This window comes from Ambystoma mexicanum, chromosome 11, assembly GCF_040938575.1.
Source record: "Ambystoma mexicanum isolate Mex_15411 chromosome 11, UKY_AmexF1_1, whole genome shotgun sequence".
Taxonomy (NCBI): domain Eukaryota; kingdom Metazoa; phylum Chordata; class Amphibia; order Caudata; family Ambystomatidae; genus Ambystoma; species Ambystoma mexicanum.
In genome coordinates, this window is record NC_090934.1 from 1,260,286,694 (window position 1) to 1,260,308,687 (window position 21,994).

Consider the following 21,994-nt stretch of genomic DNA (forward strand, 5'->3'; position numbering starts at 1 on the left):
AGGGCTAGGTGTGTACGGATGGTAGCGCCCCCAGTTTTGGTTGGTTTGGGCGTGCCTGCGGTATTAGGCATTGCATGGTCACGTATTACCCGACTTTGTGGTTTATTTACCACAAATAATTTATTGTTCTATTCGTTGTGCACGTGCGGCTGTGTTTAGCTGTACTGTGTGTCCTTCTATGACCCTTTTCACCCCATCAGGGTCCGGAGTGCGACAGTGAAATTAGTTGTTGGTCCTGGTGTGCCTGGCCAGCGCATCGGGTATGAAGCGAGTGTTTGAGTGTCAGAGCACATGTTGTGTGCTTGCCCTGATGATGTGAGTCAGTGTGAATGATTTTGATGTGTATGGAGGTGTGTTGTGTAATGTCTGTGTTGTTATTGGAAGAGGGGAGGTGTGTTGTGTATGCGTTATGTATTGTTGCTCTCTGCAATGTGCCAATGTAAGGGGAGGAGATGTGTTGTGTCGGGCTTAGCTTGGTAGTGGGAATGCAGAAGGAATGTTGTGATGTCATGTGGAGTATTTGTGTCTGAGTGTCGGAATGCTGGAGGGAAGGTTCTGTGTTGGGCAGGTAGTCATCCTGAAGCCTGGGTGATGGGCTGCCAGTGTTTTTGTCCTATTAATGTAACTTACTTAAGGACTATGTAACTGCTTTTGAAGGTGTCCTGAGAAGCTGTAATAAACCTAGCATGTCAACCTAAGAAGGCTGGGAGCTGCTTCGTAACATTGGCGACGAGGACAGGCACACTCACCATCAGCCAAACTATGCTCCTAACATGCATGTAAGCACCATCCACAACCAGGATTGAAGGCACTTTTAGCTTTGGATTTGGGATGGATTTGTCGCATCTAATGTTTCTCGAGATTATGTGGTTTGGGCTTCGTGATATAGATATATGGGGCCACATTACGACCCTGGCGGTACGGGGTAAACGGCGCCGTAAAAGGTGCCGGCACAGTTTACCCCGTACCGCCTCATTACGAGGTCCCCTTGCGGGACCCAGGAAGCAACGCCTGGTCAAACCAGGCGTGCTTACCGGGTCCCGCGAGGGGAAGAGGGAGCAAACAATGGGCCAACTCGTAATGGCCCGTTGTTTGCTCCCTCTCCCATTCCCATTCAGCCCTATGGGGGCTGAAATGGGAATGGGGAAGGACCGGGTCCGGGTCCTTGGAGGGAGGAATTACCGGGCCTTCCGAACTCGGAATGGCCCAGTAATTCCTCATTCTGAGGACCCGGACCCAGACGCGATTTCGGCAGCAGCCATGCCGCCAATAGCAGCATGGCTACCGCCGAGGTCGTAATGAGGCCCAAGGTGTTTAAGAAATATGTCAATTCAAATGTAAAGAACAATGCAATGTAATCTGCATATTGTGTTATGTGATGTATGGTTGGGCTGGGTATGGATGGGAGTGGTTATGAGTGCCTTCAATCCTGGTTGTGGATGGTGCTTACATACATGTTAGGAGCATAGTTTGGCTGATGGTGAGTGTGCCTGGCCGACATGTTTGACCTACCACATGCGGTTGCTGGGTGGTAATCTCAGCAATGTATTAAGTATGGTATGGGTGCGTCTGTGGTAGGGGGGTGCATGGGTTAATGTTGTACGTGGGTTAATGGCGGTAGCTCCACTAGTTTTGTCAGGGCGTAACCGTAATTAGGTTATGTATGGTTATTCCACGTATACTGTATGAGGTTGAAGCGCCACCTATTGTCAGAGTGTGACTGAGGTAGTCACGCAAGGTGATTGGCTGGTATCTGGGTGGTAGCACCCCCAGCATGTGTAGGGGTATGTGAGTGCGGGTGATAGCGCCCCTGGTTTTAGTATGGGCATGTCTGTAGTATTAGGCATAGCATGGTCAAGTATTACCCCGACTTTGTGGTTTACTTATCACAAAAAATGTTATCTTTTCCTATTCCCTTGCACATGCGGTGTGGCTGTTTTTAGCTGTACTGTGTGCGCCTCCATGGCTCTTTCCACCCTTATCAGGGTCCAGAGTGTGACAGTGAGGCGAGTGGTAGAACGTCAGCACGTGTTGTGTGCTAGCCCTGATGATGTGAGTCGATGTGAATGGTTTGTGTTGGTGCGTGTGGCGGTGTTGTGTAATGTCTTGCGTTGTTGTCGGAAGAGGGGAGATCTGTTGTGAAATGGATTGCTGTGTCTGATGTGCAATGCATGGGTGAGTGTTCTACCCTGGTCAGTTGGTCAGCCAGAGGCCTGGGTGATGGGCTGCCAGTGTTATTGTCCTATATATATATATTATATATATATGATACATTACTCACCGTAATCGTATTTCTGATGCTTGTATCTGCTTAGATTCACATGCTGTGCATAGGCCGACATCTAGTGGAAGCTGCAGAGTATTACAGTTTGTTTTTCGAAACTCGAAAATGGGCGTCGACACAGGGCGTGCCAGTAATACTATCCCTAGTGTGAGATTGTATTTTTCCTGACATGAGGTAGCATGCGGTGTAGCGTGAGTACAGATGATCCAAGCAGATAGAAGATAGATAAGATAAGACTACAAGCATCCATGCGCCTTCTCTCAGAGGGGAGGAAGGGTGGGTCGCATGTGAATCTAAGCAGATACAAGCATCAGAAATACGATTACGGTGAGTAATGTATCCCTTCTGAGGCTTGTGGAATCTGCTTAGATCACATGCTGTGCATAGATTAGCGAGCAGTGTTAGAAGGAGGTGGGATTTGAGAAGGGTCATGAGCAAATTAATGTCTTAGAACCGCTTGTCCCACTTGAGTATCTGTCTTGGAATGGGTGTCAATGCAGTAGTGCTGAGTAAAAGTGTGAATAGAGCTCCAAGTAGCTGCTTTGCAAATGGTGTCAAGGGTAACATTTGCAATGAAAGCCAGAGTGGCCCCAATGCCTCTTGTCGAGTGGGCTCTGGGCGTAAAAGGCAAGGTTTTGTCAGAAAGAGAGTAACACAACTGGATACAGTTGACAATCCACTTGGAGATGGCACCCTTAGAGACGCGATCTCCCTCTTTGCCTGTGGCTACGGAGACAAACAGTTGATTTGTTTTCCTAAGCGGTCTGGTCTTGTTTACGTAGTAAAGGACAGCCTTACGCACATCTAGGGTGTGTAGTTTAACCTCAGCCGAGCTTTGTGGGTTTTGGAAGAAAGCCTGAAGCTCGATGGACTGGTTTACATGGAATTTAGAAATAAACTTAGGTGAGAACCTAGGGTGTGTCCGTAAAACCAGCTTATCCTTATGAATAGTAAAGAAAGGATCCTGCACTGACAGAGCCTGAATTTCACTGACCCTTCTTATGGATGTAATGGCTACTAAGAAGGCAGTCTTATAGGTCAGGTGTTTGAGAGTTGTTTTATCCATGGGCTCGAATGGGGGGCCCATGAGTTTAGATAGCACCACGTTCAGGTCCCATCCTGGTGGTGGGTTAGATATAGGAGGATGAAGTCTCTTTACTCCCTCCATGAAGGCTTTAACCACGGGTACCTTCCACCACGACACCTTGCTATGTGAGGTGGTGTACGCTGACAGTGCTGCCAGGTGTACCTTTAGTGAGTTGAAAACCAACCCTGCGTCCAGCAGGTGGAGCATGTATGTCACGATTGTGGAAGGAGTGCAATCAACTGGATTGATTTGTTTATTCTGGCACCAGATAACAAATCTCTTCCATTTGTCGAAGTAGCAATGCCTCGTGTTCGGTTTCCTAGACTCTTTTAGGATGTCCACACACCTCTGTGGTAAATTGAGATGTCCAAACTCTATGACCTCAGGAGCCATGCTGCTAGGTTCATGGAGTTGGGTAGAGGATGCACCTTCTGACCTTGGTGCTGGGACAAAAGATTGTACCAGCCTGGGAATTTGATGGGATCGCACACCGAAGGTCTGCGTAGGTGTGGAAACCACGGTTGTCTCGCCCACATGGGAGCAACTAGGACGAGCGTCATCGACTCTCTGTTCATCTTGTTCACCACCTTCCTGATGAGAGGAGTTGGTGGAAAAGCGTACGCAAACATCCCTGACCAGTTCATCCACAGGGCGTTCCCCAGGGAGTCTGGTTGGGGAAACCCGGATGCGAATCCTGGGCACTGTCTGTTTTCACTTGTAGCGAATAGGTCTATAGTGGGGAAACCCCACGGAGAGAAGAGATCTTCTACGATTTCTCTGCGTAGACACCATTTGTGTTCCTCCGGAAGGGGATCTCTGCTCAAAGCGTCCGCTAGGGAGTTGAGATCCCCTGGAACATGTTGAGATGACAGAAAGATGTTCCGTCTGAGTGCCCATATCCAAATTTTCTGGGCAAGTCTGGACAGATTTGGCGAACGAGTCCCTCCTTGCTTGTTCAGGTAGAACATGACTGTCATGCTGTCCGTCTGGATCTGCACCAACAGGTTCAGTAGGTGGGGCTCGAACGCTTGAAGTGCTCTGAAAACTGCCAGAAGCTCTAGCAGGTTGATGTGATTCTTGGCCACTGTGTGAGACCAGAGACCCTGAGCTGTGTGGTGGAGATGGTGAGCTCCCCATCCTGTCAGGCATGCGTCCGTCGTGACTACTGCCTGTATCTCGGGATCGTAAAAGGGTTTCCCTTTGGATAGATTGTCTCTTGTCCACCAGTGGAGGCTTTGTACAAGTGTTGGCGAAACGACCACTAGATCGTCCCACTGACCACTTGCCTGAGACCACAGTTTCGCCAACCATTCTTGCATGGGAAGCATGCGCATGCACGCGTGGGGGACCAGGTAAATACATGACGCCATCATGCCCAGCAAACGCATTGCTTTGCGTACTGTTATCTGGCGACTGGTTTGATATTGCGGAATTTGCAGTAGTATATTCCGAATTCTTTCCTCTGAAGGAAAAGCCTACCCCTCTTGAGTATTTAGAACATCTTCTAGGAACTGCTTGGAGGTGCTGGGCACCAGACTTGATTTTTTTTCGTTTATGGAGAAGCCCAATTCGAAGAGGAGGTCGATAGTTCTTTGAATGTTTGTCCTGCAAATTACTGGGGTCTCCCCCGTGATAAGCCAGTCGTCCAGATAAGGGTACACTGGGATTGCCTCCCTGCGTAGTTGTGCCGCCGACACCGCCAGTACCTTGGTGAATGCCCTTGGAGCCGAGGCTATCCCGAAGGGCAGTACCTTGAACTGGTAGTGCTGACTGTCCACCTTGAAGCGCAGATATTTTCTGTGCGCTGGGAACATGGAAATATGAAAATAGGCATCTTTCATATCCAATGTTGCCATGCAATCCCCCTTTTTTATGAGGGGAATTACCTCTTGGAGAGTCGTCATGCGAAATTTTTGGGGCTTGACATACTTGTTTGCAGGCCGTAAGTCCAATACTGGGCGCATTGTCAAATCTTTTTTTGGCACAAGGAAGTAAGTTGAATAAATACCCTTGTTTACCTGGTGTCCCGGGACGAGTTCTATCGCGTCCTTTGCAAGAAGATTTTCGATCTCTTCGAGTAGGATCTTCTGGTGGTCTAAGGAGTGTATTCTCTGTCGTGGAGGGTGGTTTCGGGGACGCTCTAGGAGTTCTATGCAGTATCCTGCGGACACTGTGGACAGCACCCATCTGTCTGATGTGATCCCTTCCCAAGCTTGGGTGAAGATGGAAATGTGCCCTCCTACTGGGGATGCGTGAGAAGGGACCCTGAACTGAGCATCACTGTTTTGGTGGCGGCGTGCCCCCTCCTTTATTGGGACTGCCTCTACCCCTACCACAACCTCTTTTGTTACCCCTGCCATAACTCTGGGTAGACTGCTGGTTAGTGTTCCATGTAGTACCCTGGCCTAGGGAATAGTTTGAGCCTCTTTGGGAGTTTTGTCCGCGAGGCCGACGAAAATTGCCATTCCCTCTCTGGTTAGGGGGTTTGTTGGTTAGTTGCCCTAGGGACTTGAGTGTCTCGTACTCGTCCTTGGCATTCTTCAGCGCGCCCTCGACCGCCTTTCCAAACAATAGATCCGGCTCCACCGGCTTATCTATCAATGATGCTTGGGTCTCGGCCTTGAAACCAGACTGCCGTAGCCAAGCATGCCTCTTGATGAGCGTGCTTTCAGCAATTAATCTGGCGGCGTTATCCGCGGCATCAAAGGTTGATTTTAAAATGCAACCTGACACGGCTCTCGCCTCTGCCGAAACTCGTGCCAGTGGCTTTTTAAGGGTTCTGGGGCGGAGTCTATGAGAGCCGCAACTTCTTCCCACTGGTGGCAGGTGCAACTAGCCAGCAGGGTGGTGGAGTTGGCAATCTTTGCCTGGTAGGCGGAAGTGGAGGCTACTTTCCTGCCCAAGCCATAAATCTTCTTGCTCTCCTTGTCGGGGGGAGCTTCGGACGATGACAAGGGTGTTCCCATCCTCTTATGGGTGTTTGTAACAACCAGGGAGTCCGGTTTGAGATGTCCCCTTATGTACAGTGGGTCAGATTGGGCTGCCCTGAAAAGCTTTTCAATTCTGGGGTTTACTGCCCTAGTGAGATTGGGGTTAACAAGGGAAGGGTCTATCCTCCTTTGTATTGACTTAAGGATAGGGATGGCCTGAGCAACAGGTCTCTTTTCTCACACCAATTCCTCTGCAAAGTCCCTCTCTTTCTGAGCACCTTGGGTGTCAATGTGGAAGTGCTGTGCCGCTCTGGACAGGACCTCATTCAGGAGAGGCTGGTTGTCGACGGGGGAGTCGGTAACCGCGGGCTCCTTCTCTACCGGGGAATCTACCCTGTATGTATCTGGGTCGTCGTCCTCCTCCTCCTCTTGGTCCTCATCATCCCCATAATAGCCTGTCCCAGTTAGTTCTTCGAACATGCCCACGTCTGGATCCTCACCAAAGGATGGATCTTCCTGATATTGAGAATAGGGCTGTGTATAGAAGGGGTCTGAAGACTGAGTTGGTGCTTCACCCCGGGACTTCTTACTTGGGGGTATTGGATCCTTAGAGCCTGAGGGAGTTGACCCTTCTGGGTTATAAGAGAGAAAGTGTTCCGGGTTTTTGGTGTAGAAATCCGCCAATGATGACATCCTTGACATTACTCTGTCTATGTCATCACTGGACCATTCCCTTGAACTGGGAATAACTCTTTCCTGGAGTGCTTTTCCTGTTTTATCCTGACTAGACTTACTGGTTTGAACAGGGGTCTTAGGGACAACAGACTGAGATTTGTCCTGTCTAGACCTACTGGCCTGAACAGGGGCCTTAGGGACAGGAGACTGAGACTTGTCCGTCTGTTTAGGTGGAGTAGAATGTAGTTTAGGAGTGGAAGTAGGCTGGGACTGCTTACTTCGTTGTTTTCCCCCCTCCCCGCAGGTGGAAGAGTGTTTCCCTGATTTTTGGGCCCAATCAGAGCTTTTCGATGCCTGGTGCCGAAATTCGGGGGTAGAGTCCCTGTCTCTGGAGAGTGTAAGGGATTCAGTAGCAGCCTTCGTGCTGCCTGCAGATGCCGACTCCTGGAGTGCGGCCTGGGGGTAGAGGTCGGCGTCGTCCTCCGGCGACCGAACCTCAGTCACTAAGGGGAGCGAGGCACTCTTAGCAACAGTGGAGGGTTGCCTGGTGTCATGAGGCGATCTCGAACGTGAATGCCCAGAGGACACTGACTCGGTGGACCGTTCTCTACGTGCCTCTTTCCGAGAACTCGACGTGCGCGTTGAGTCTCGGTTGAACATTTGTTTGCTGGAAGTGGTGTGGGTAGCGCTCGTGTCGCTGGGGTTCTTCCCCATAGCTGCCCTGCCGGACAACCTTCCAAGATCGGGGACTTGCGCTTGGCTGTCCATCGACGCCACATTGCCCTCGCCGTCCGAATGATGTCCATGGCCTCTTGTCGCCTGGCGTGGTGGGCCCAACGCTTTGTCGAACAGTCCTTAAGGGTCTTTGGTTTAAACCAACTGCACGCTCTGCAATTCGCCTCGGGGTGGTCCCTCTGCAAGCAGAGGTTACACGTGGCGTGTCTGTCAACCCAAGGATACTTGCGGTTGCACTTGGGGCAAAATTGAAAATGGGTACCCTCCATACGCACCCTGTGGCAGCGGGTTGGGAGTGTAGGAATATAAGTAATGTACCTATATTAATCAGAGTGTAGGATATGTGCCACCCCACACTCTCCCTACTTGCAGGGACGAGTCCAGAGGACTTCCGAAGCCCGGGCCGAGGCAAGAGGCCTTCCGAGGCCCAAATCCGTCACTGTAGTCCGATGGTTGAATTTTCTCCGATCCGGCGTCGAGTGTCGATGTTTGGAGATAGGTGGAATAAACAGGGAAATATATAACAATATTTGCAAAATCTGACTAAGTCAGGGAACTCCGCTCAGTGCTTCCGACCAGCATGGTGGAAAAAAACAATCTGAGGGTCCTAGACGCGTGAGGGATCATGGGTACAGTGGACGTCACAGTAGGGATAGTATTACTGGCACGCCCTGTGTCGAAGCCCATTTTCGAGTTTCGAAAAACAAACTAATACTCCGCAGCTTCCACTAGATGTCGGCCTATGCACAGCATGTGATCTAAGCAGATTCCACAAGCCTCAGAAAAATATATGTAACTTAAATGACTGCCTGTAAAGATACTCATGAAGCTGTTAATAAACCTGGCAAGTCAACCTAAGAAGGCTGGGAGTCACTTCATAAGATTGCTGTCTGCCATTGCAACATCACACCATTGGATAACCACTTTCCATTGCTCTTTGCCCTAAAAGAAAACCAGTTACCCTCTTTCTACTGGTGTTGCAGTCTCCAACAGCCTCCTTGGCGGTCTCTGCCAGGGTCTCAGGATCAGGCGGAACTGAAAACCAGTTAGGCAGGTACCTATCAGCACAAACCACCATAGACAGAGTGGGCAGTGCCAGGCTGCAATTCGATCCCACTCTACTTCAATGAGAGCTGGAAGCAGCAGGCCTTGTATTTGGAGGTTGATGATGGATTAAAGTGAATGCAAAGGCGAGAGAGCCATGGCAGCGTGTAGGGGGAGACAAGAAGTGGCCCCTGGTGGACCTGAGGTATTTTTCTTTGTTGTGGAGGTCTGAGTGGGAGGAGGTTATAAGAGGGTTGGCGAGGGCCCAGGATAGTTCAAGGGTTCTTTCCTTGATGCATGCAAGTAGTGTCAGGAGTGGTGGTGTTGGAAGATGCAATGGATGTTTTATAGTGCCCCTTGATTACCTTCCTGCTCCAGGTGGGGGCAGACAGGGATGGGAAGGGACCTAGACACAAAATTAATTTGTGAGTAGCTTCACCAGTCTCAACTTCCTGTTTCCACGTTGTCCTTCAACACAAAAGACAACCTGGGCCAATGAATCGTGTGCCATCTTTCATGGCATGCCATTCCCAATTCTATACACTCACCTGCTCCCTAGAGCGTTCCCTTTCCAGAGAGAGAAAGTGGTGCTGTGCCTTTCCAGCAGCAACTATGACACATTTGGTGAACAAAGGTGCTCCATGTGGTATATTAGTTGGATGTGGATGAGAGAATGTTTATGGAACATGGAATTATCTGATGTGAGGGTGGCAGCTGTTAAAAACTGTTGGAAGGAGGACTTTGAATGACCAAAAAGAATTTGGAATGTTCTGATTTGTCTATATGGACAAAGGCACAATAGCTTGACCCCTAGCAAGTGTTGGATGGAGGAAATAGGAGTTCCGGAAAATCTATCCATGAATGTAGGATGGATCCTGCCTTCATGGGATTGATCTTCAGCCAATTCTCTCACCCAGTACAATTACGAAGACTGGCTATTCCACCAGCTGTACATATATGTCCTCATAAAATGTGCTCACATTGGGATCAGGATCAAGCTGCATGTCATGGCTGCAATACCCTGGTTGGGTAGACTCAGGCCTTCACCCCACCCTCTCAGGTTCATTGAGTAACCCATTTTGGGTAATAATCACAGTAATAATAATATCAGTTAATAAGTGCTCTGAAAATGGGTTCCCAGTGTAAGTCAGCTATATAAAACAGCAGAATAATTATTATTAATTACCCATTATTCTATCATGTTGAACAGATTACTCCATTCACCATTTCCTCTACTTTCACATACACTTATTCTTAAATGCAATCATCTAATTTATAATTCATCCAAAGGCAAACCCATAAACCAACTATCTATTCATCACTGATATAGCCACTGAACCTGAAGAGAAAGGCCTATAGGTAACCTCCTTTCTGTCAGGACATTGTACATCACTGGCCGCATACGCCATCACTGGGCATCTCTTACCTTAGCGCAGCACATCATGGACTAACAGGACGGGGGGATTGGTGGTCGATGGGAAGAGCATAAAAGGTGCCTTACCTCCTAAGAGTACGACTTCCCTCACTGACCCTATAGACTTACATCCTTCGATTAGCTGGAAAGGACCTATCGTACCAGACCTCTCCTGCCGAACAGCTCAAAACTACGTTTAATAACTCAGACATGCCCCCCCTAACAAACCTGGACAGGCACGAAGTGGTGATCGCCTAACCCAGTGGTCTTCAAACTTTTTTGGCCAGGGCCCCCCTGAGCAAAATTTGGGCAGGTCGGGACCCCCCAGAAATGCCAAATGGACAGTATATATTGCGCGCCGTCACCTGCTCCCATCAAAGTCGCTGGGCTCCCTCATCCCACTCCTACCCAGTCGCTGGTCTCTCCCCACCCCATCACACACCCAGGGCTCTCCCCACTCTGCTCCCATCACTATCCCATGGTTCCCGCCCATTGTGCTCCCACCATAGTCCCTCGGTTCCCCCATCCCGTTCCCAACACAGTCTGAGGGCCAGTGGCGGCTGGTGAATCTTTTTTAAGTGGAGGGGCATTAAGGGGAGGTTCGGGGGGGTTTCCCCCTGTGAATTTTTTTTTAAATAATAGGTTAAAATGTTGCATTGTAGAGCATACTTTTAACAAAAAATGGGTAAATAGCCAAACAGTTTGCAATTGTTGCTGGGAGTCCAGGGGGCAGGCATTGATATTTTATTTCTATCGCGCTCGTACACAAGTGTTTCAGAGCGTGACAAGGCAAGGGAGGGGAACAGAGGAGAATCAAACAGCGATCTTACTAGGCCCAGTGACATTGAGAACGCGCAAGTGTGAGGGGAAAAGTGCATGGAAGGGGGGAGAAGTGGAAAGTGCGAAGCAGAGGAGAAACAGATAAATAACAATAAATAAATAATAAAGGCAACAAACAGTGGTAGTGCAGCCAGCAATTTGCAAGTGCTACGTTTAAGGCAGCAGACAGGGTAGGTCTGATAAGTGCAGGAAGAAAGATGGTTCTCCTCAAGTTTTAGAGTGGCAGGGCGCTGTTCCAGAGGGAGGCCCCAGCCGAAGACGGAGATCTACCCCCAGCTCGTTTCTTTGATAAACGACTGACCCTGAGGGAGTTGGAGGTAGAGGAGTGAAGAGCTCGAGAGGGGAGGTATTTGCGGAGGAATAGCTGAAGGTATTTTGGACCGAGGCCCCAGAAAGCCTTGTGGACAAGGCAGAGGGTTTTGAATGATAGATGTCCAGTAAAAAGATACCATCCCTGTCCCTTGGGCCCCACTGGTCCTAACACAATGAACATGATTATGTGTATATGCAAGGCGCTGCACATTCATACAGCAATCACTCTATCATTCACATGAGCATCCATCACCATACACTCACTCATAACGCATCCATACACATGTTTAAATAAAAACAATGAACATAAACGTACCTTCTGCATTGGCCTGTGTGTGGGTGCTGCTCCAGCTGCTCTGTCCGTATGTGCGAGGAGGCGCAGGAGCTCCCCCTCGGACATACAGACATGCAGTGCCCCAGCCAGCATTTCCAATGAGCTATGCAATGCTGGCGAAGCAAAACGCCCCAGCACTTGCATGGCTCAGTGAGCATGTGAGGCTGGGGAACTAAACTGAACTGTCAAAGGGAAACAGTGTTTCCCTTTGACAGTTCCGCCAGCCCAGGAGCACTCCATTAGCTGGATAAAGCAGCTGAGGGAGTGCTCACTGTTTCACTGGGCTGGCTCCTTAGCTCCTCCATAATGGGTGAGGGGCCACTATGCAGTTAGTAATGTTGACCATTGTTGCTGAATATATCACAATTTACTTACATTTTAACACAAAGCAACCCTTTGGGTACTATTGAAACAGTGGGCTTCATAACTACTCTGGCGGTAGCTGTGCCGGTAAAACCGGCACGGCTGCCACTGGAGTTGCATCCGGGTCTGGCACCCGCGAATGGGCAATTACTAGGTCATGCCGAGTTAGGCGGACATGATAATTGCCCTTTCGAAGGTGCCGGTAGATCCCCATTCCCATTTGAGCCCCATATGGCTCAAATGGGAAGGGGGAGCTCGGATGCACCGGCACCGTTAATAACGGTGCCGGTGCATCCGACGAGCTGAGGTCAGACCTGGCGGGGGCTGTCAAGCACCCACGAGCACAACTCTTACTATGGCGGAACGGTAGCAACGGTGCCGGTAGCTTACCAGCACCGTTGTTACTGGTCCGCCATAGTAGTAATGAGGCCCTGTCTGTGACTAAAGGAATGAATATCCATTTACAACTGTGGGCCACTTTTTCATTGTTGCCTGAGACAGTTTCATGCTTCAGCCCGCCCATGTGGGCCACCCCTGCCCATTTCTTCCAATCTAAAAAAAAAAAAAAAATACTTTTTTCATGCTGAGCTCTCAGGGCCCCCCTGGGATGCACCCGCGGACCCCTAGGGGGTCGCGACCCACAGTTTGAATACCACTGGTAACCATACCATAGGCCCCCGTAAGGACGTTGAACCAAACTGAGTGCACAGACTATGAGAGCCCCACCAAAGATATGCACATCAGCAACCACTCACAAGGACTTCAGTGCCTTGAAGTCATATAAATGACAGAGGGGCGCTTTATAAATCACTTGTAATATAACTTAACTCCAAATAACCTGGTTGTGGAAAGCATTGAAGTTTCGTATTGAGACAAACCGCTTCGGCACCGGAAAAGGAAAGAAACCTCTGCTTCCTGAAAACCCTGGAGCTCATTTTGCTCAATTTCATAATTTGATGGTGGAGAACTAGTAGGTTTGTACTCAGGGGTAGCAAGGTCCCCTTTTGCACAGCCAAGTGCGAATAAGAAGGGAAAAAGGCAGCGTACACAAGCCGTACCGTAAAGATAATCTGTAAAAGGCTTACGCAATACGTTTACACATTTTCTTTACAGTATTACTCATGGAAAATGTGTTCCCTATGTGTTCTTTCATTCGGCACAAAAGAAGCACCTTAAGGTGTTTCTGTTCAAAGAGGTGCGACACAGGTTCATGTTACTTTATTCAATTGGACTGGATTCAAATAGCGCCATCTCTTCCTTTGTTTTTACATGCCCCCATCTAATTCTCCATCAACTCATCTTTTTATCATTTGTCCACCTGTCTTTTTGTCCATATGTCTGTAGGCCTCCATGCATTAAAACACACATCCCTTCACTCACAAATTCTTTCATGCATGCTGCATTGGTCCATCAAAGTACTGACATTGTCAGAAAGTTACACCACACATACAGTGGCTTACAAGGGCTTGTGGTCTGCAAAAGTGTGTCCTGCATGTCTGAAGCGGCTCATGACCAATCGAAGAGTCGTAGGGGTCTCCTATAATGGGCGATTTACAAACGTTTCTGTGAAGGACGATGCTTACATCCACCTCAAGAGACTAGTACCTTTGAATGAGGATTCCAGAACAGGGGCGGGCTTCTGTGCCAGGAACAGCTTCTTGGCATATTTACTCAGAGCGCCACCTTTCTCTGTTGGGACAATCAGCTGGCGGATGAAGCGGGCACGGTCTCGGATGTCATAGTTCTGGTCATATTTAGCCAAGTTTAGGACATACTGGGTCAGAAGCTTGGTCTGCAATAAACAACAAGTGTAGGAAGATTAAAATCAAGAAAGTCATAAGTGGACAAAATGGGTATGAACATATCCAGGGGTGTTTTAGAGAAATAGTGAGTAAATAAGAGGAGGGAAAGAGAGATACAGAGCGGGGGAGGGGAAGTGAGAAACAAAAGAAAGCTGATTAGCAGGACAAGAGGAATTGAATGACAAAAGCAATGAAAGCAGAGAGAATGAGAAAGAGCGAGAGGAAGACTGAAAGTAAGATAAAGGAGGTAGGAGGGTTCATGAAGAGAAAAAGAGAATGGAAGAGCAGGAGACGGGAGGGGAGCAAGTGAAAGAGGAAGAAGGGGAGCTGGAACAATTAGAGAAAGCACAAGAGACAGCACAAGAGAGAAGCAAAGAAAGTGGGGTGAAGGAGAATGAAAGAGCAAGAAGAGCGAAAGAGATTAAGAAGTTTAGAGAAGAGATTTGTGAGCAGACAAAAAGGAGAATACAGGAAAGGGAAAGAAACCTGGTGAGTAGGTGAAATGAATAGACAAAAGAAAAGAATGAGACAGGATTGAAAGAATGTTCAAGGTGGTGGGCGCAGAAGGAACATTGAACAAAGTGAAGGGGAGGACGGTGGAGAGAAACATAAGGAAAAACTGGACTGAGAAATTGAAATTTTGCTAGAGAAACAGACATGGGATAGAGGCAGCAGTATATGGAATAGAATAACCATGAGGAGAGGTCTATGACAGGTAAAGAACAAGCTAACTATCTGTAACTATTGTTCTTCAACATGGGTCTGGCATGGATTCACAGGCTTATGAATATTCCCTGTCGCCAGGCCGGGAATCCTTGGTAAAAGAAAAACAGTTTCACTTTTTCTTACAAACTGTATTTCTCCTCTAAACCAATCAATGTGCTCTGGTCATACTGCCCCCAGCCAATGACAGTCTTCTGGCAGCCATCTTCAGATTTGGTATGATATGATAGGTTATTTATAACGCGCTTAATACCTAGAGGTTTCTAAGCGTGGACCCGGGGATCAAACCTGTGCTGCTCCGGAGCATGTTACCCCTGAGACAAGCATGTAAGCATGTAAAGTGGCAATATGACCAAGAAGAGCCGCAGAGGGGTAGGAGGGAGGGTTTGCATGTGAATACATGCCAGACCCATGCAGGAGAACAATAGTTACAGGTAAGTAACTTATTCCTTCTCCAGCATGGGGTCTGGCATGGATTCACATGCTCATGAATAAATAATACATAGCAGTACAACATTACACAACCACGGGAGGTGGCAAGGCTCAACAGAAGCAATACCCTTTACCTCCGGAACACACTCACTTCAAGCAAACAGGTTGCGTAACACTGCCTGGATGACTCTGGACTCCTCTCTGGAATCCCTGTCAACACAGCAGCTTCGTGAAGGTGTGCGCGGACCTCCACATAGCAGCCCAGCAGATGTCCAGCAGGGGCACACCAGACAAAACGCAGTTGTCGCAGCGATCGCTCTGGTGGAGTGGACCTCGGATGGCCGGGCAGCAGCCGGTTCACCAACCAATGACAGTGTGTGATGCAGCCGGAGAGCCACCTGGAGATGGAAGCCTTGGACAAGGCCTTCCCATGGGTCACAGGACCAAAGTTCATGAACAGTTGAGACGTAGAACTTCAGGGAATGAGCAACGTCCAGCGAGTACAAGGCCCTTTCAGCTGGTGACGAAGGCTTTGGGAAAAACACAGCTAACACCAAAGACTTGTTGAAGTGGAATTCCAAAGAAACCTTCGGCATGAAGGAGGGGTGCGTCCGCAGCACCCCCCTCGACTCATGGAAACTCAAATCTAGGTCATCTGGCCTAAGCACCACCCACCTTCTTAGCCCTGCCTCTTCCTTCCTTCTCTTAACTCTTACATCAAGGGCGTCTCTCGCCCGGGTGTCCAAAGCGAAGGGCAGACAAAGAAAAAGACAATTCCTTTTTGGACCTGTTTGGACCAGTAGGCCCCAGGGCCCGAACCCCTGCTCAGACAGCAGGTAAGCATGCATCGACATGTGTTTACGGCCTCAGTCCGCACAGGCCATCCCCACCATCATCAGGCAAAGCCAACGTCAACTTCTCCGGTGCTGGGGTGAGGAAAGTTTCTCCGTGGCATGGTAAGTTGTGCAAGTTGTGTAACGCTGCCTGCCTCTTGTATTCCGCTGTCCCCCCTCTGTTGTATGCATGTGATGTCTGTATGCTTAAATCCTTCATCTTGCTGTCCCCGCCCCAAGGCTACCCTCTTCTGCTACCCCCACCCACCTCCTGCATCAACAATCCCTCGCTGCTCATTGTGGGAGTTTGTATTGACACATTATGGTGACACCATCACCGCCTTGTTGCTGATGCTTTGATTTGACTTTTGGACTCGTGTGACTCATGTTGGTTCACCCATCTCGAATCTCGTTCTCATGCTAGGCTGCCATAAGCATCACGTAATCATAGTGACCATGAGTCATGTTGTGCCCATCTACGACTTGATCTCTTGCAACATTATGCGACCAGTACTGACCTCTGCACTTGCTTATGTGCTCTATAACACTTTATTTTGCCGGCTTTGCTTCTTCCTCTCTTTCACTACACTCACTGCTCCTCAGTCTTCTCTTCCTCTCCCTGTCTTTTCACTCTCTCCCCCACCCCACTATATTCTATGCACTTACCCTATCAGAATTGCCGTTAGACCTAGTATGATAATCGCTTGTTTGTTCATCTCCCCCCTCCTCCCTCTCCTTTTGTCAATCTCCAGCACTGCCATGAATGTCATCAGACCTAGTACGATAGTCACTTGTTTTGCCCCCCCTTCCCTCAACTTTTGTCATTCCCCTGCACTACCAGAAATGTCGTCAGACCTAGTATGATAGTCTCGTCTGTCTCATCTCCTACCTACCCCTCCCCCTCCCAACCTCCCCTCCTTATCATTGTCAAAGCTCTTGCACTATCTGAAATGTTATCATTCCTAGTACGATAGTTAATTTCACATTCTTAATGTCCCAAGGCCTTGTAAGAATGTCATTGTATTTTCCCTTGCTCCCTCCCTTGCCTTGAAGCGTTTTGAAACTCATGTGTGTATAGGTGCTATACAAATAAACTATCAATATCAATAAAGATATGGATGTTTGCAGGATAGGGCCTGGATCTCAGCCACCCTCCTGGCAAAGGTGATGGCCGCAAGGAAATCAGTTTTCCACGACAGGAACTTGACAGGGGCCTGATGCATATGCTCGAAGGGAGCCCCCCCATAAGCCTCATCAGCACCACGTTGAGTTCCCATGCTGGGGCAGGAGCCTTCACCGGCAGGAAAGATCGAAACAGTCCTTTGAGGTACTCCTTGAGGACCAAAGAGAAGATCTTCCTGGAGACCTGGTGTAGCGGGAGATAGCCACCAAATGCACCTTGATAGAGGCGTGCGCCAGTTCCGCCTTGTCCAAGGTCAACAAGTTCGGAAGAATCTGTGGGGCTGTGACCCTCAGATGGGAGATCTTCTGCGACCAGCACCACGTTGCGAAACAAGCCAGCGGGCCAATCAACTACGATTGCATTCCTGTCTCCTATGAGACTAAGCACAGGGAGTTTCGGGCATCTCCCTGACTTCCTGCCCCCACCAGACACCCTGGAGCCAGGGGCGGGCTTCACTCGTGAATCCCACTGAAGACAAAACAAACGAAGGGACCAAACCTGGTTTGGCGCGCAGGGTAAATCTCAAGGAGGACCTTTCCACAAAGAAATGCTGAAAAAAGACTGGTGCCATTTTGACACAAATGGCACCCAGGGGTGCTTTACAGCAGCTGCGAACGCAGCCCGCGGTAAAGACACACCACGGTAGTAGAAAGCAAACTACTGCCACCAGCCATTCATCGAGGAATGGGTAACATAAAAATGTTACATGAGAAGCTAGACAATGGGGATATTATGTAACCCCTCCTGCACCATATTGTAAAATAGTGTGTGCTGGGTCTAGAAATGTAAAATTGTAAGTAAAGTCAATTTCACTTTACTGTTCTTGGAAACGGTAGTTATCCTAGAGAAAGGTTTTTAAACTGTTGGGGAAATCTGGAAGAATTCCCTGTAGCACTACACTGAAGGTGCTGTGTGCTACAATGTAAAAAGATGCCTATGGAGTTTGTCAGACTCCAAAAACCAAAAGAAACACAGTGTTCAAATCATATTAAAATACATGAGAAAGTGGGAAAAAGGGTCTCACTCTCTCCAGGTAAAAATGAAAAAGTCCTAGGACCTCATTCCGAGATTGGAGGTAGCCATGGCGCTATTTGTGCCATGGCTGCCTCCAATACCGGGTCCGGCACCAGTCTTGTTCAATGGGGACTTACCAGTGCATTCCGACCCTGGAGGGACCGGTAAGTCCCCATCGAACAAACCATTCCCCATTCCCATTTGAGCCCCTATAGGGCTTAATTGGAATGGCGCTAATAACGGGCTTGTGGCTAGCAAGCCCGTTATTAGTGCCCTGGTCCCTTAGCGGGACCCGTAAGGGACGTGTGATCAGACCACACGTTCCTTACAGTTCCCGCTAAGGGACCTCGGAATTGGGCGGCAAGGGATTACCGGCACCGGTATCCTTACCGGTGCCGGTAGTCCCTTACCGCCCAACTCATAATGACCCCCCTAGAGTCCAGCAAAAGAGCTGGGGCTCTCTAAGGAAGAGAGGAATTAAGTACATTTCTGAGAATTCTCCCTAACAGTAGGCACTTGGGTGCGGACTCCCGCAGCCGGTACTTTTTCTTCAGTACATCCCGCTTGGCCGGAGCTCTGCAGGGGTTTTTCAAGAGGGCTAGGCCCTTCTCCTAAACGTCGTGCAGCAGTGGTATCACCATGGCATTCCTTTTGGCCTCGCGCCTCTGGTACAGGAAACTTTCCTTCTTGGTTTCCTCGGGCGTAAGCTGGAAAAGTTCGGAAGCTTTGTCGACTATGGAATGGAACAAACCCAACTCATCCGGTGGGGATGCTCTCGGCTGCAGAGATCTGCCCGCCGTGACGATATCATCGTCGTTGTCTGTTGTCATGTCTGTCCCAGTATCCGGGTCCACCGGGGGGAGGGCACAGCAATAAAGATGAGGAGGCTGAAATGGGGCTGTTGAGTGACGCTTCCTCTTCTTAGCCGGAGGCTGGTCGGGGGCTGCCGGGAACCAGGGTTTACAGTATCCTTTTCTGGATTTCTGACACCAAAGTGTGCAGGGTCGATAGGATGTCCAGGGATACATCCCTCTGTGGAACTGGCGTGTTCAGAGTGCTAGGCTCGTGCCATTGTCGAAGCTGTCGTTGGAGGCAGGGACACCTTGGTCGCAGTAAGGGTTACCTTGGAAGTGTCAGCCCCTTTCGCCTTCATGAGAGCAGCCGCCACAAGCTCAATCCTCGACGATTACTTCTCCTGTGCCACTTGGGCCTTCTTGGGCAGCTTTTTTCTTTCCAGCCCTTGGCTTCTTGGACTTCTCCCGCAGCTTAGCCGGGTTGGGCGATTTCCTTTTTGAGGAGGAGCTCGACTGCTGGCTGGCAAATGGAGGCGGATGGTGATGTTGATCGCGTCCTGCACATCGCGGGACCCGCTTGCGTGACGACCCCAGTGGAGCTGGACTTGAGGTGCTTGGCCTTGTCTTGGCCCCCTAAGGATGGGGCGCCCTAAAAGGATTTATACGCCTGCTCCTCAGACCGGCCTGTCCTGGATGAGGCATGACCCTGCTCGGGGCATGGGGCAAAGGCTTTGGCGTTCGGCCACGCTGCCAGTCTGTGCCGCTCCATCGTTTTCTTGGGGAAACCAAGGCAGATCTCGCACTCTCCCTTCTTGTGGTCCGGGTGAAGACAGTAGAGCCATTGGAGGCGTTTGTCCTCTACAAACACGTTCCGTACCCCGCATCTAGTGCAGGGCCTGAAAAGTGACCTACCTTCCTTCTCCTCCGTCATGGTCGGAGGTGCAGAGTAGGCCCGATGACCTTCTGGAAACTTCAAAGAAACGTAGACGATCCTCGCCCTTGAAGGGCGCTTGAAATTCACAGACAAATGGATCCCTGCTGTCGGCAGATGGAGAGAAGAGTACACAGGCTCATTTTTGACAAAAATAGAAACTTTATCTGTCGAAACATTTCGAAGTAGCTCACGGAGCAAAACTCGAGGACTCCCAACACTGAAACATGCAGTAAAAATCTGAAGATGGCTGCCAGTGGAGGGGTTTAGTGAAAGGACTTTCATTGGCTGGGGCTGGTAGGACCCAGAGGACAGTGATTGGTTAAGAGGAGAGATACAGCTTGTACATGAAAGTAAAACTTTTTCTTTTACCGACGATTCACGGCCTGACGACGGGGAATATTCATGAGCATGTGAATCCATGCCAGACCCCATGCTGGGGAGATATGACGATAGAAAAGGCAGACTGAAAAAGAAGCAATAGGATAACAGCCAGTGAGTGGACAAAGGGAGCAATACAGACCAGGAAGTGAGTGGCAGAGAAGGGCAGTGGACAGGGAGAAACTTTTTAACATTTCATACACGGACAGAATGTTTATGAACGTGGAATAGTTATATCTGATATAACAAAGTGTGACTTATGAGAGATTACAGATGTCAAACGCCTAACACAAACGAAACCCCATCAAGAACCAATTTGTCCTTATCGGTTCCCCACCAAATAGCAACTTGTGCAACAATGGTTGGATGGATGTGCCTGGAAGGATTCTCCCCTCAGCTGTCTAACGCTGCCGAACACTGGGGCTTAATTGTTGACATTAGCTTTTCCTTCCAAAGTACATAGCCAAAAAGGTGCAAGCCGTGTGGCTACAGATCTCCGCACTCTGCAAAATCAAAATAATCATCCCTGCATGCCTCCACACAGTGATTCAAGCCCATACTGTGCTAATAGCCAAACACCTGCCCACACTCAAGGCAGCCCACAACACTGCAGCCCACCTCATTACACATGCCAGCACATTCAACAGTATCACCCTAAAACTGTGCGAGCTTCACTGGTGCCCCCTTCTCACGAGCATCATATTCCAAGCTGCATGCATCACCTAAAAAGCAGACTTGAATGAAACGCCAACATACCTGCTGGCTAAACTCTACAGCTTTGGAAGCTCTTGCACCTCACATAGCAAAACAATCAACAAGTTGGAGATTAAGCTAGGTAACCCACCTTTTAATATAGGCCTGTACTACACAAGTTGGTAGAGTGACTGAGCAGCCCGGCTTATTTTAAGAGGGGTAATGTGAGCTGCAGAGCTGTACAATGAAATTAGTAAATACAGGTATCCAAGTAAACACTTACACACTTAAAGTTATAATATACATATTTATTTATATATACACAAGGATAATTAGACAATCTTTAAAAAGCAGCAACTAATAGTAACATTAATCCTAAAGTAGGATTCAGTTCAAATAGAGCAATTAAGTAGGGGAGTAAACTTTTCTTATGTTATACATATTCCAGCACACTGAGTGACGTAATTTGAGGACAGCAGTAACACTTATTTGTGATCACCATTAGAATATTGAGTTTTAAGGCGGGAGAAGTTAAAGTCACATCAGAACATACTTCGTAAGTATAAAACCACTTATATGCAGGATGCAGGGAGTCTTTATCCCAGCAATAATAGTGTTTAACAATTAAAACCTTTAAGGGAACAAGCACTGCCAAAGCCAATAGGTTCAGAAGGGTGCCTTTAGCCAGGACAGCCAAAGTCAATGGACCAGTTGAAAGTTATGATGCTTTCTTCTTAGAAAATGTTTTAAAATATTCAGTAGTTCAGGAGAAAGTCACAGGAGCTCAAGAGGAGCTACATTGAAGAAGCGCAAGCTGGGAGGCCAGTGCAGGTGAGTTGAGGTCAACTCAAAGGGGGTTCAAATAGTACTCCCCAAGCTAGGAAGCACCACAATTGGCAAAATGGTAGATGTACCCCAAGCCCCATAGTACCTGATAATTGAAGAATTGGTTCCAGCTGGATGCCTTCCTGTTGCATTGTAGCAGACCCTTGTTCCTGGTCCTTGGTCGTGGTGATGAAAGGGAGGACGTCTGTCAGGCTTCTGTAGCAGCACTCGAAAGAGGGACTCGGCAGCAATGGATGTTCCTTGATTCAGGGGACTTTTATGGTTTTGGTGCCTTTTTCTCAGCACCAAAGAAGAACGAACAGCTCTGGTTGGAAGTTACTTCTTTACTTGGTCCTGGACTCTTG

The 21,994-nt window shown here is 48.8% G+C and overlaps 1 protein-coding gene across 5 annotated transcripts in view; it reads right to left on the reverse strand.

The window, feature by feature from the left end:
- Positions 1-21,994, reverse strand: part of AP3B2 (adaptor related protein complex 3 subunit beta 2) — a 533,172-nt gene that overhangs the window by 170,960 nt on the left and 340,218 nt on the right. For all 5 annotated transcript variants that reach the window (XM_069624707.1, XM_069624706.1, XM_069624708.1 and 2 more), the window contains exon 16: positions 13,624-13,810. In XM_069624707.1, the coding sequence (XP_069480808.1) occupies positions 13,624-13,810 (187 nt within the window). The remainder of the gene's footprint in view (positions 1-13,623; positions 13,811-21,994) is intronic.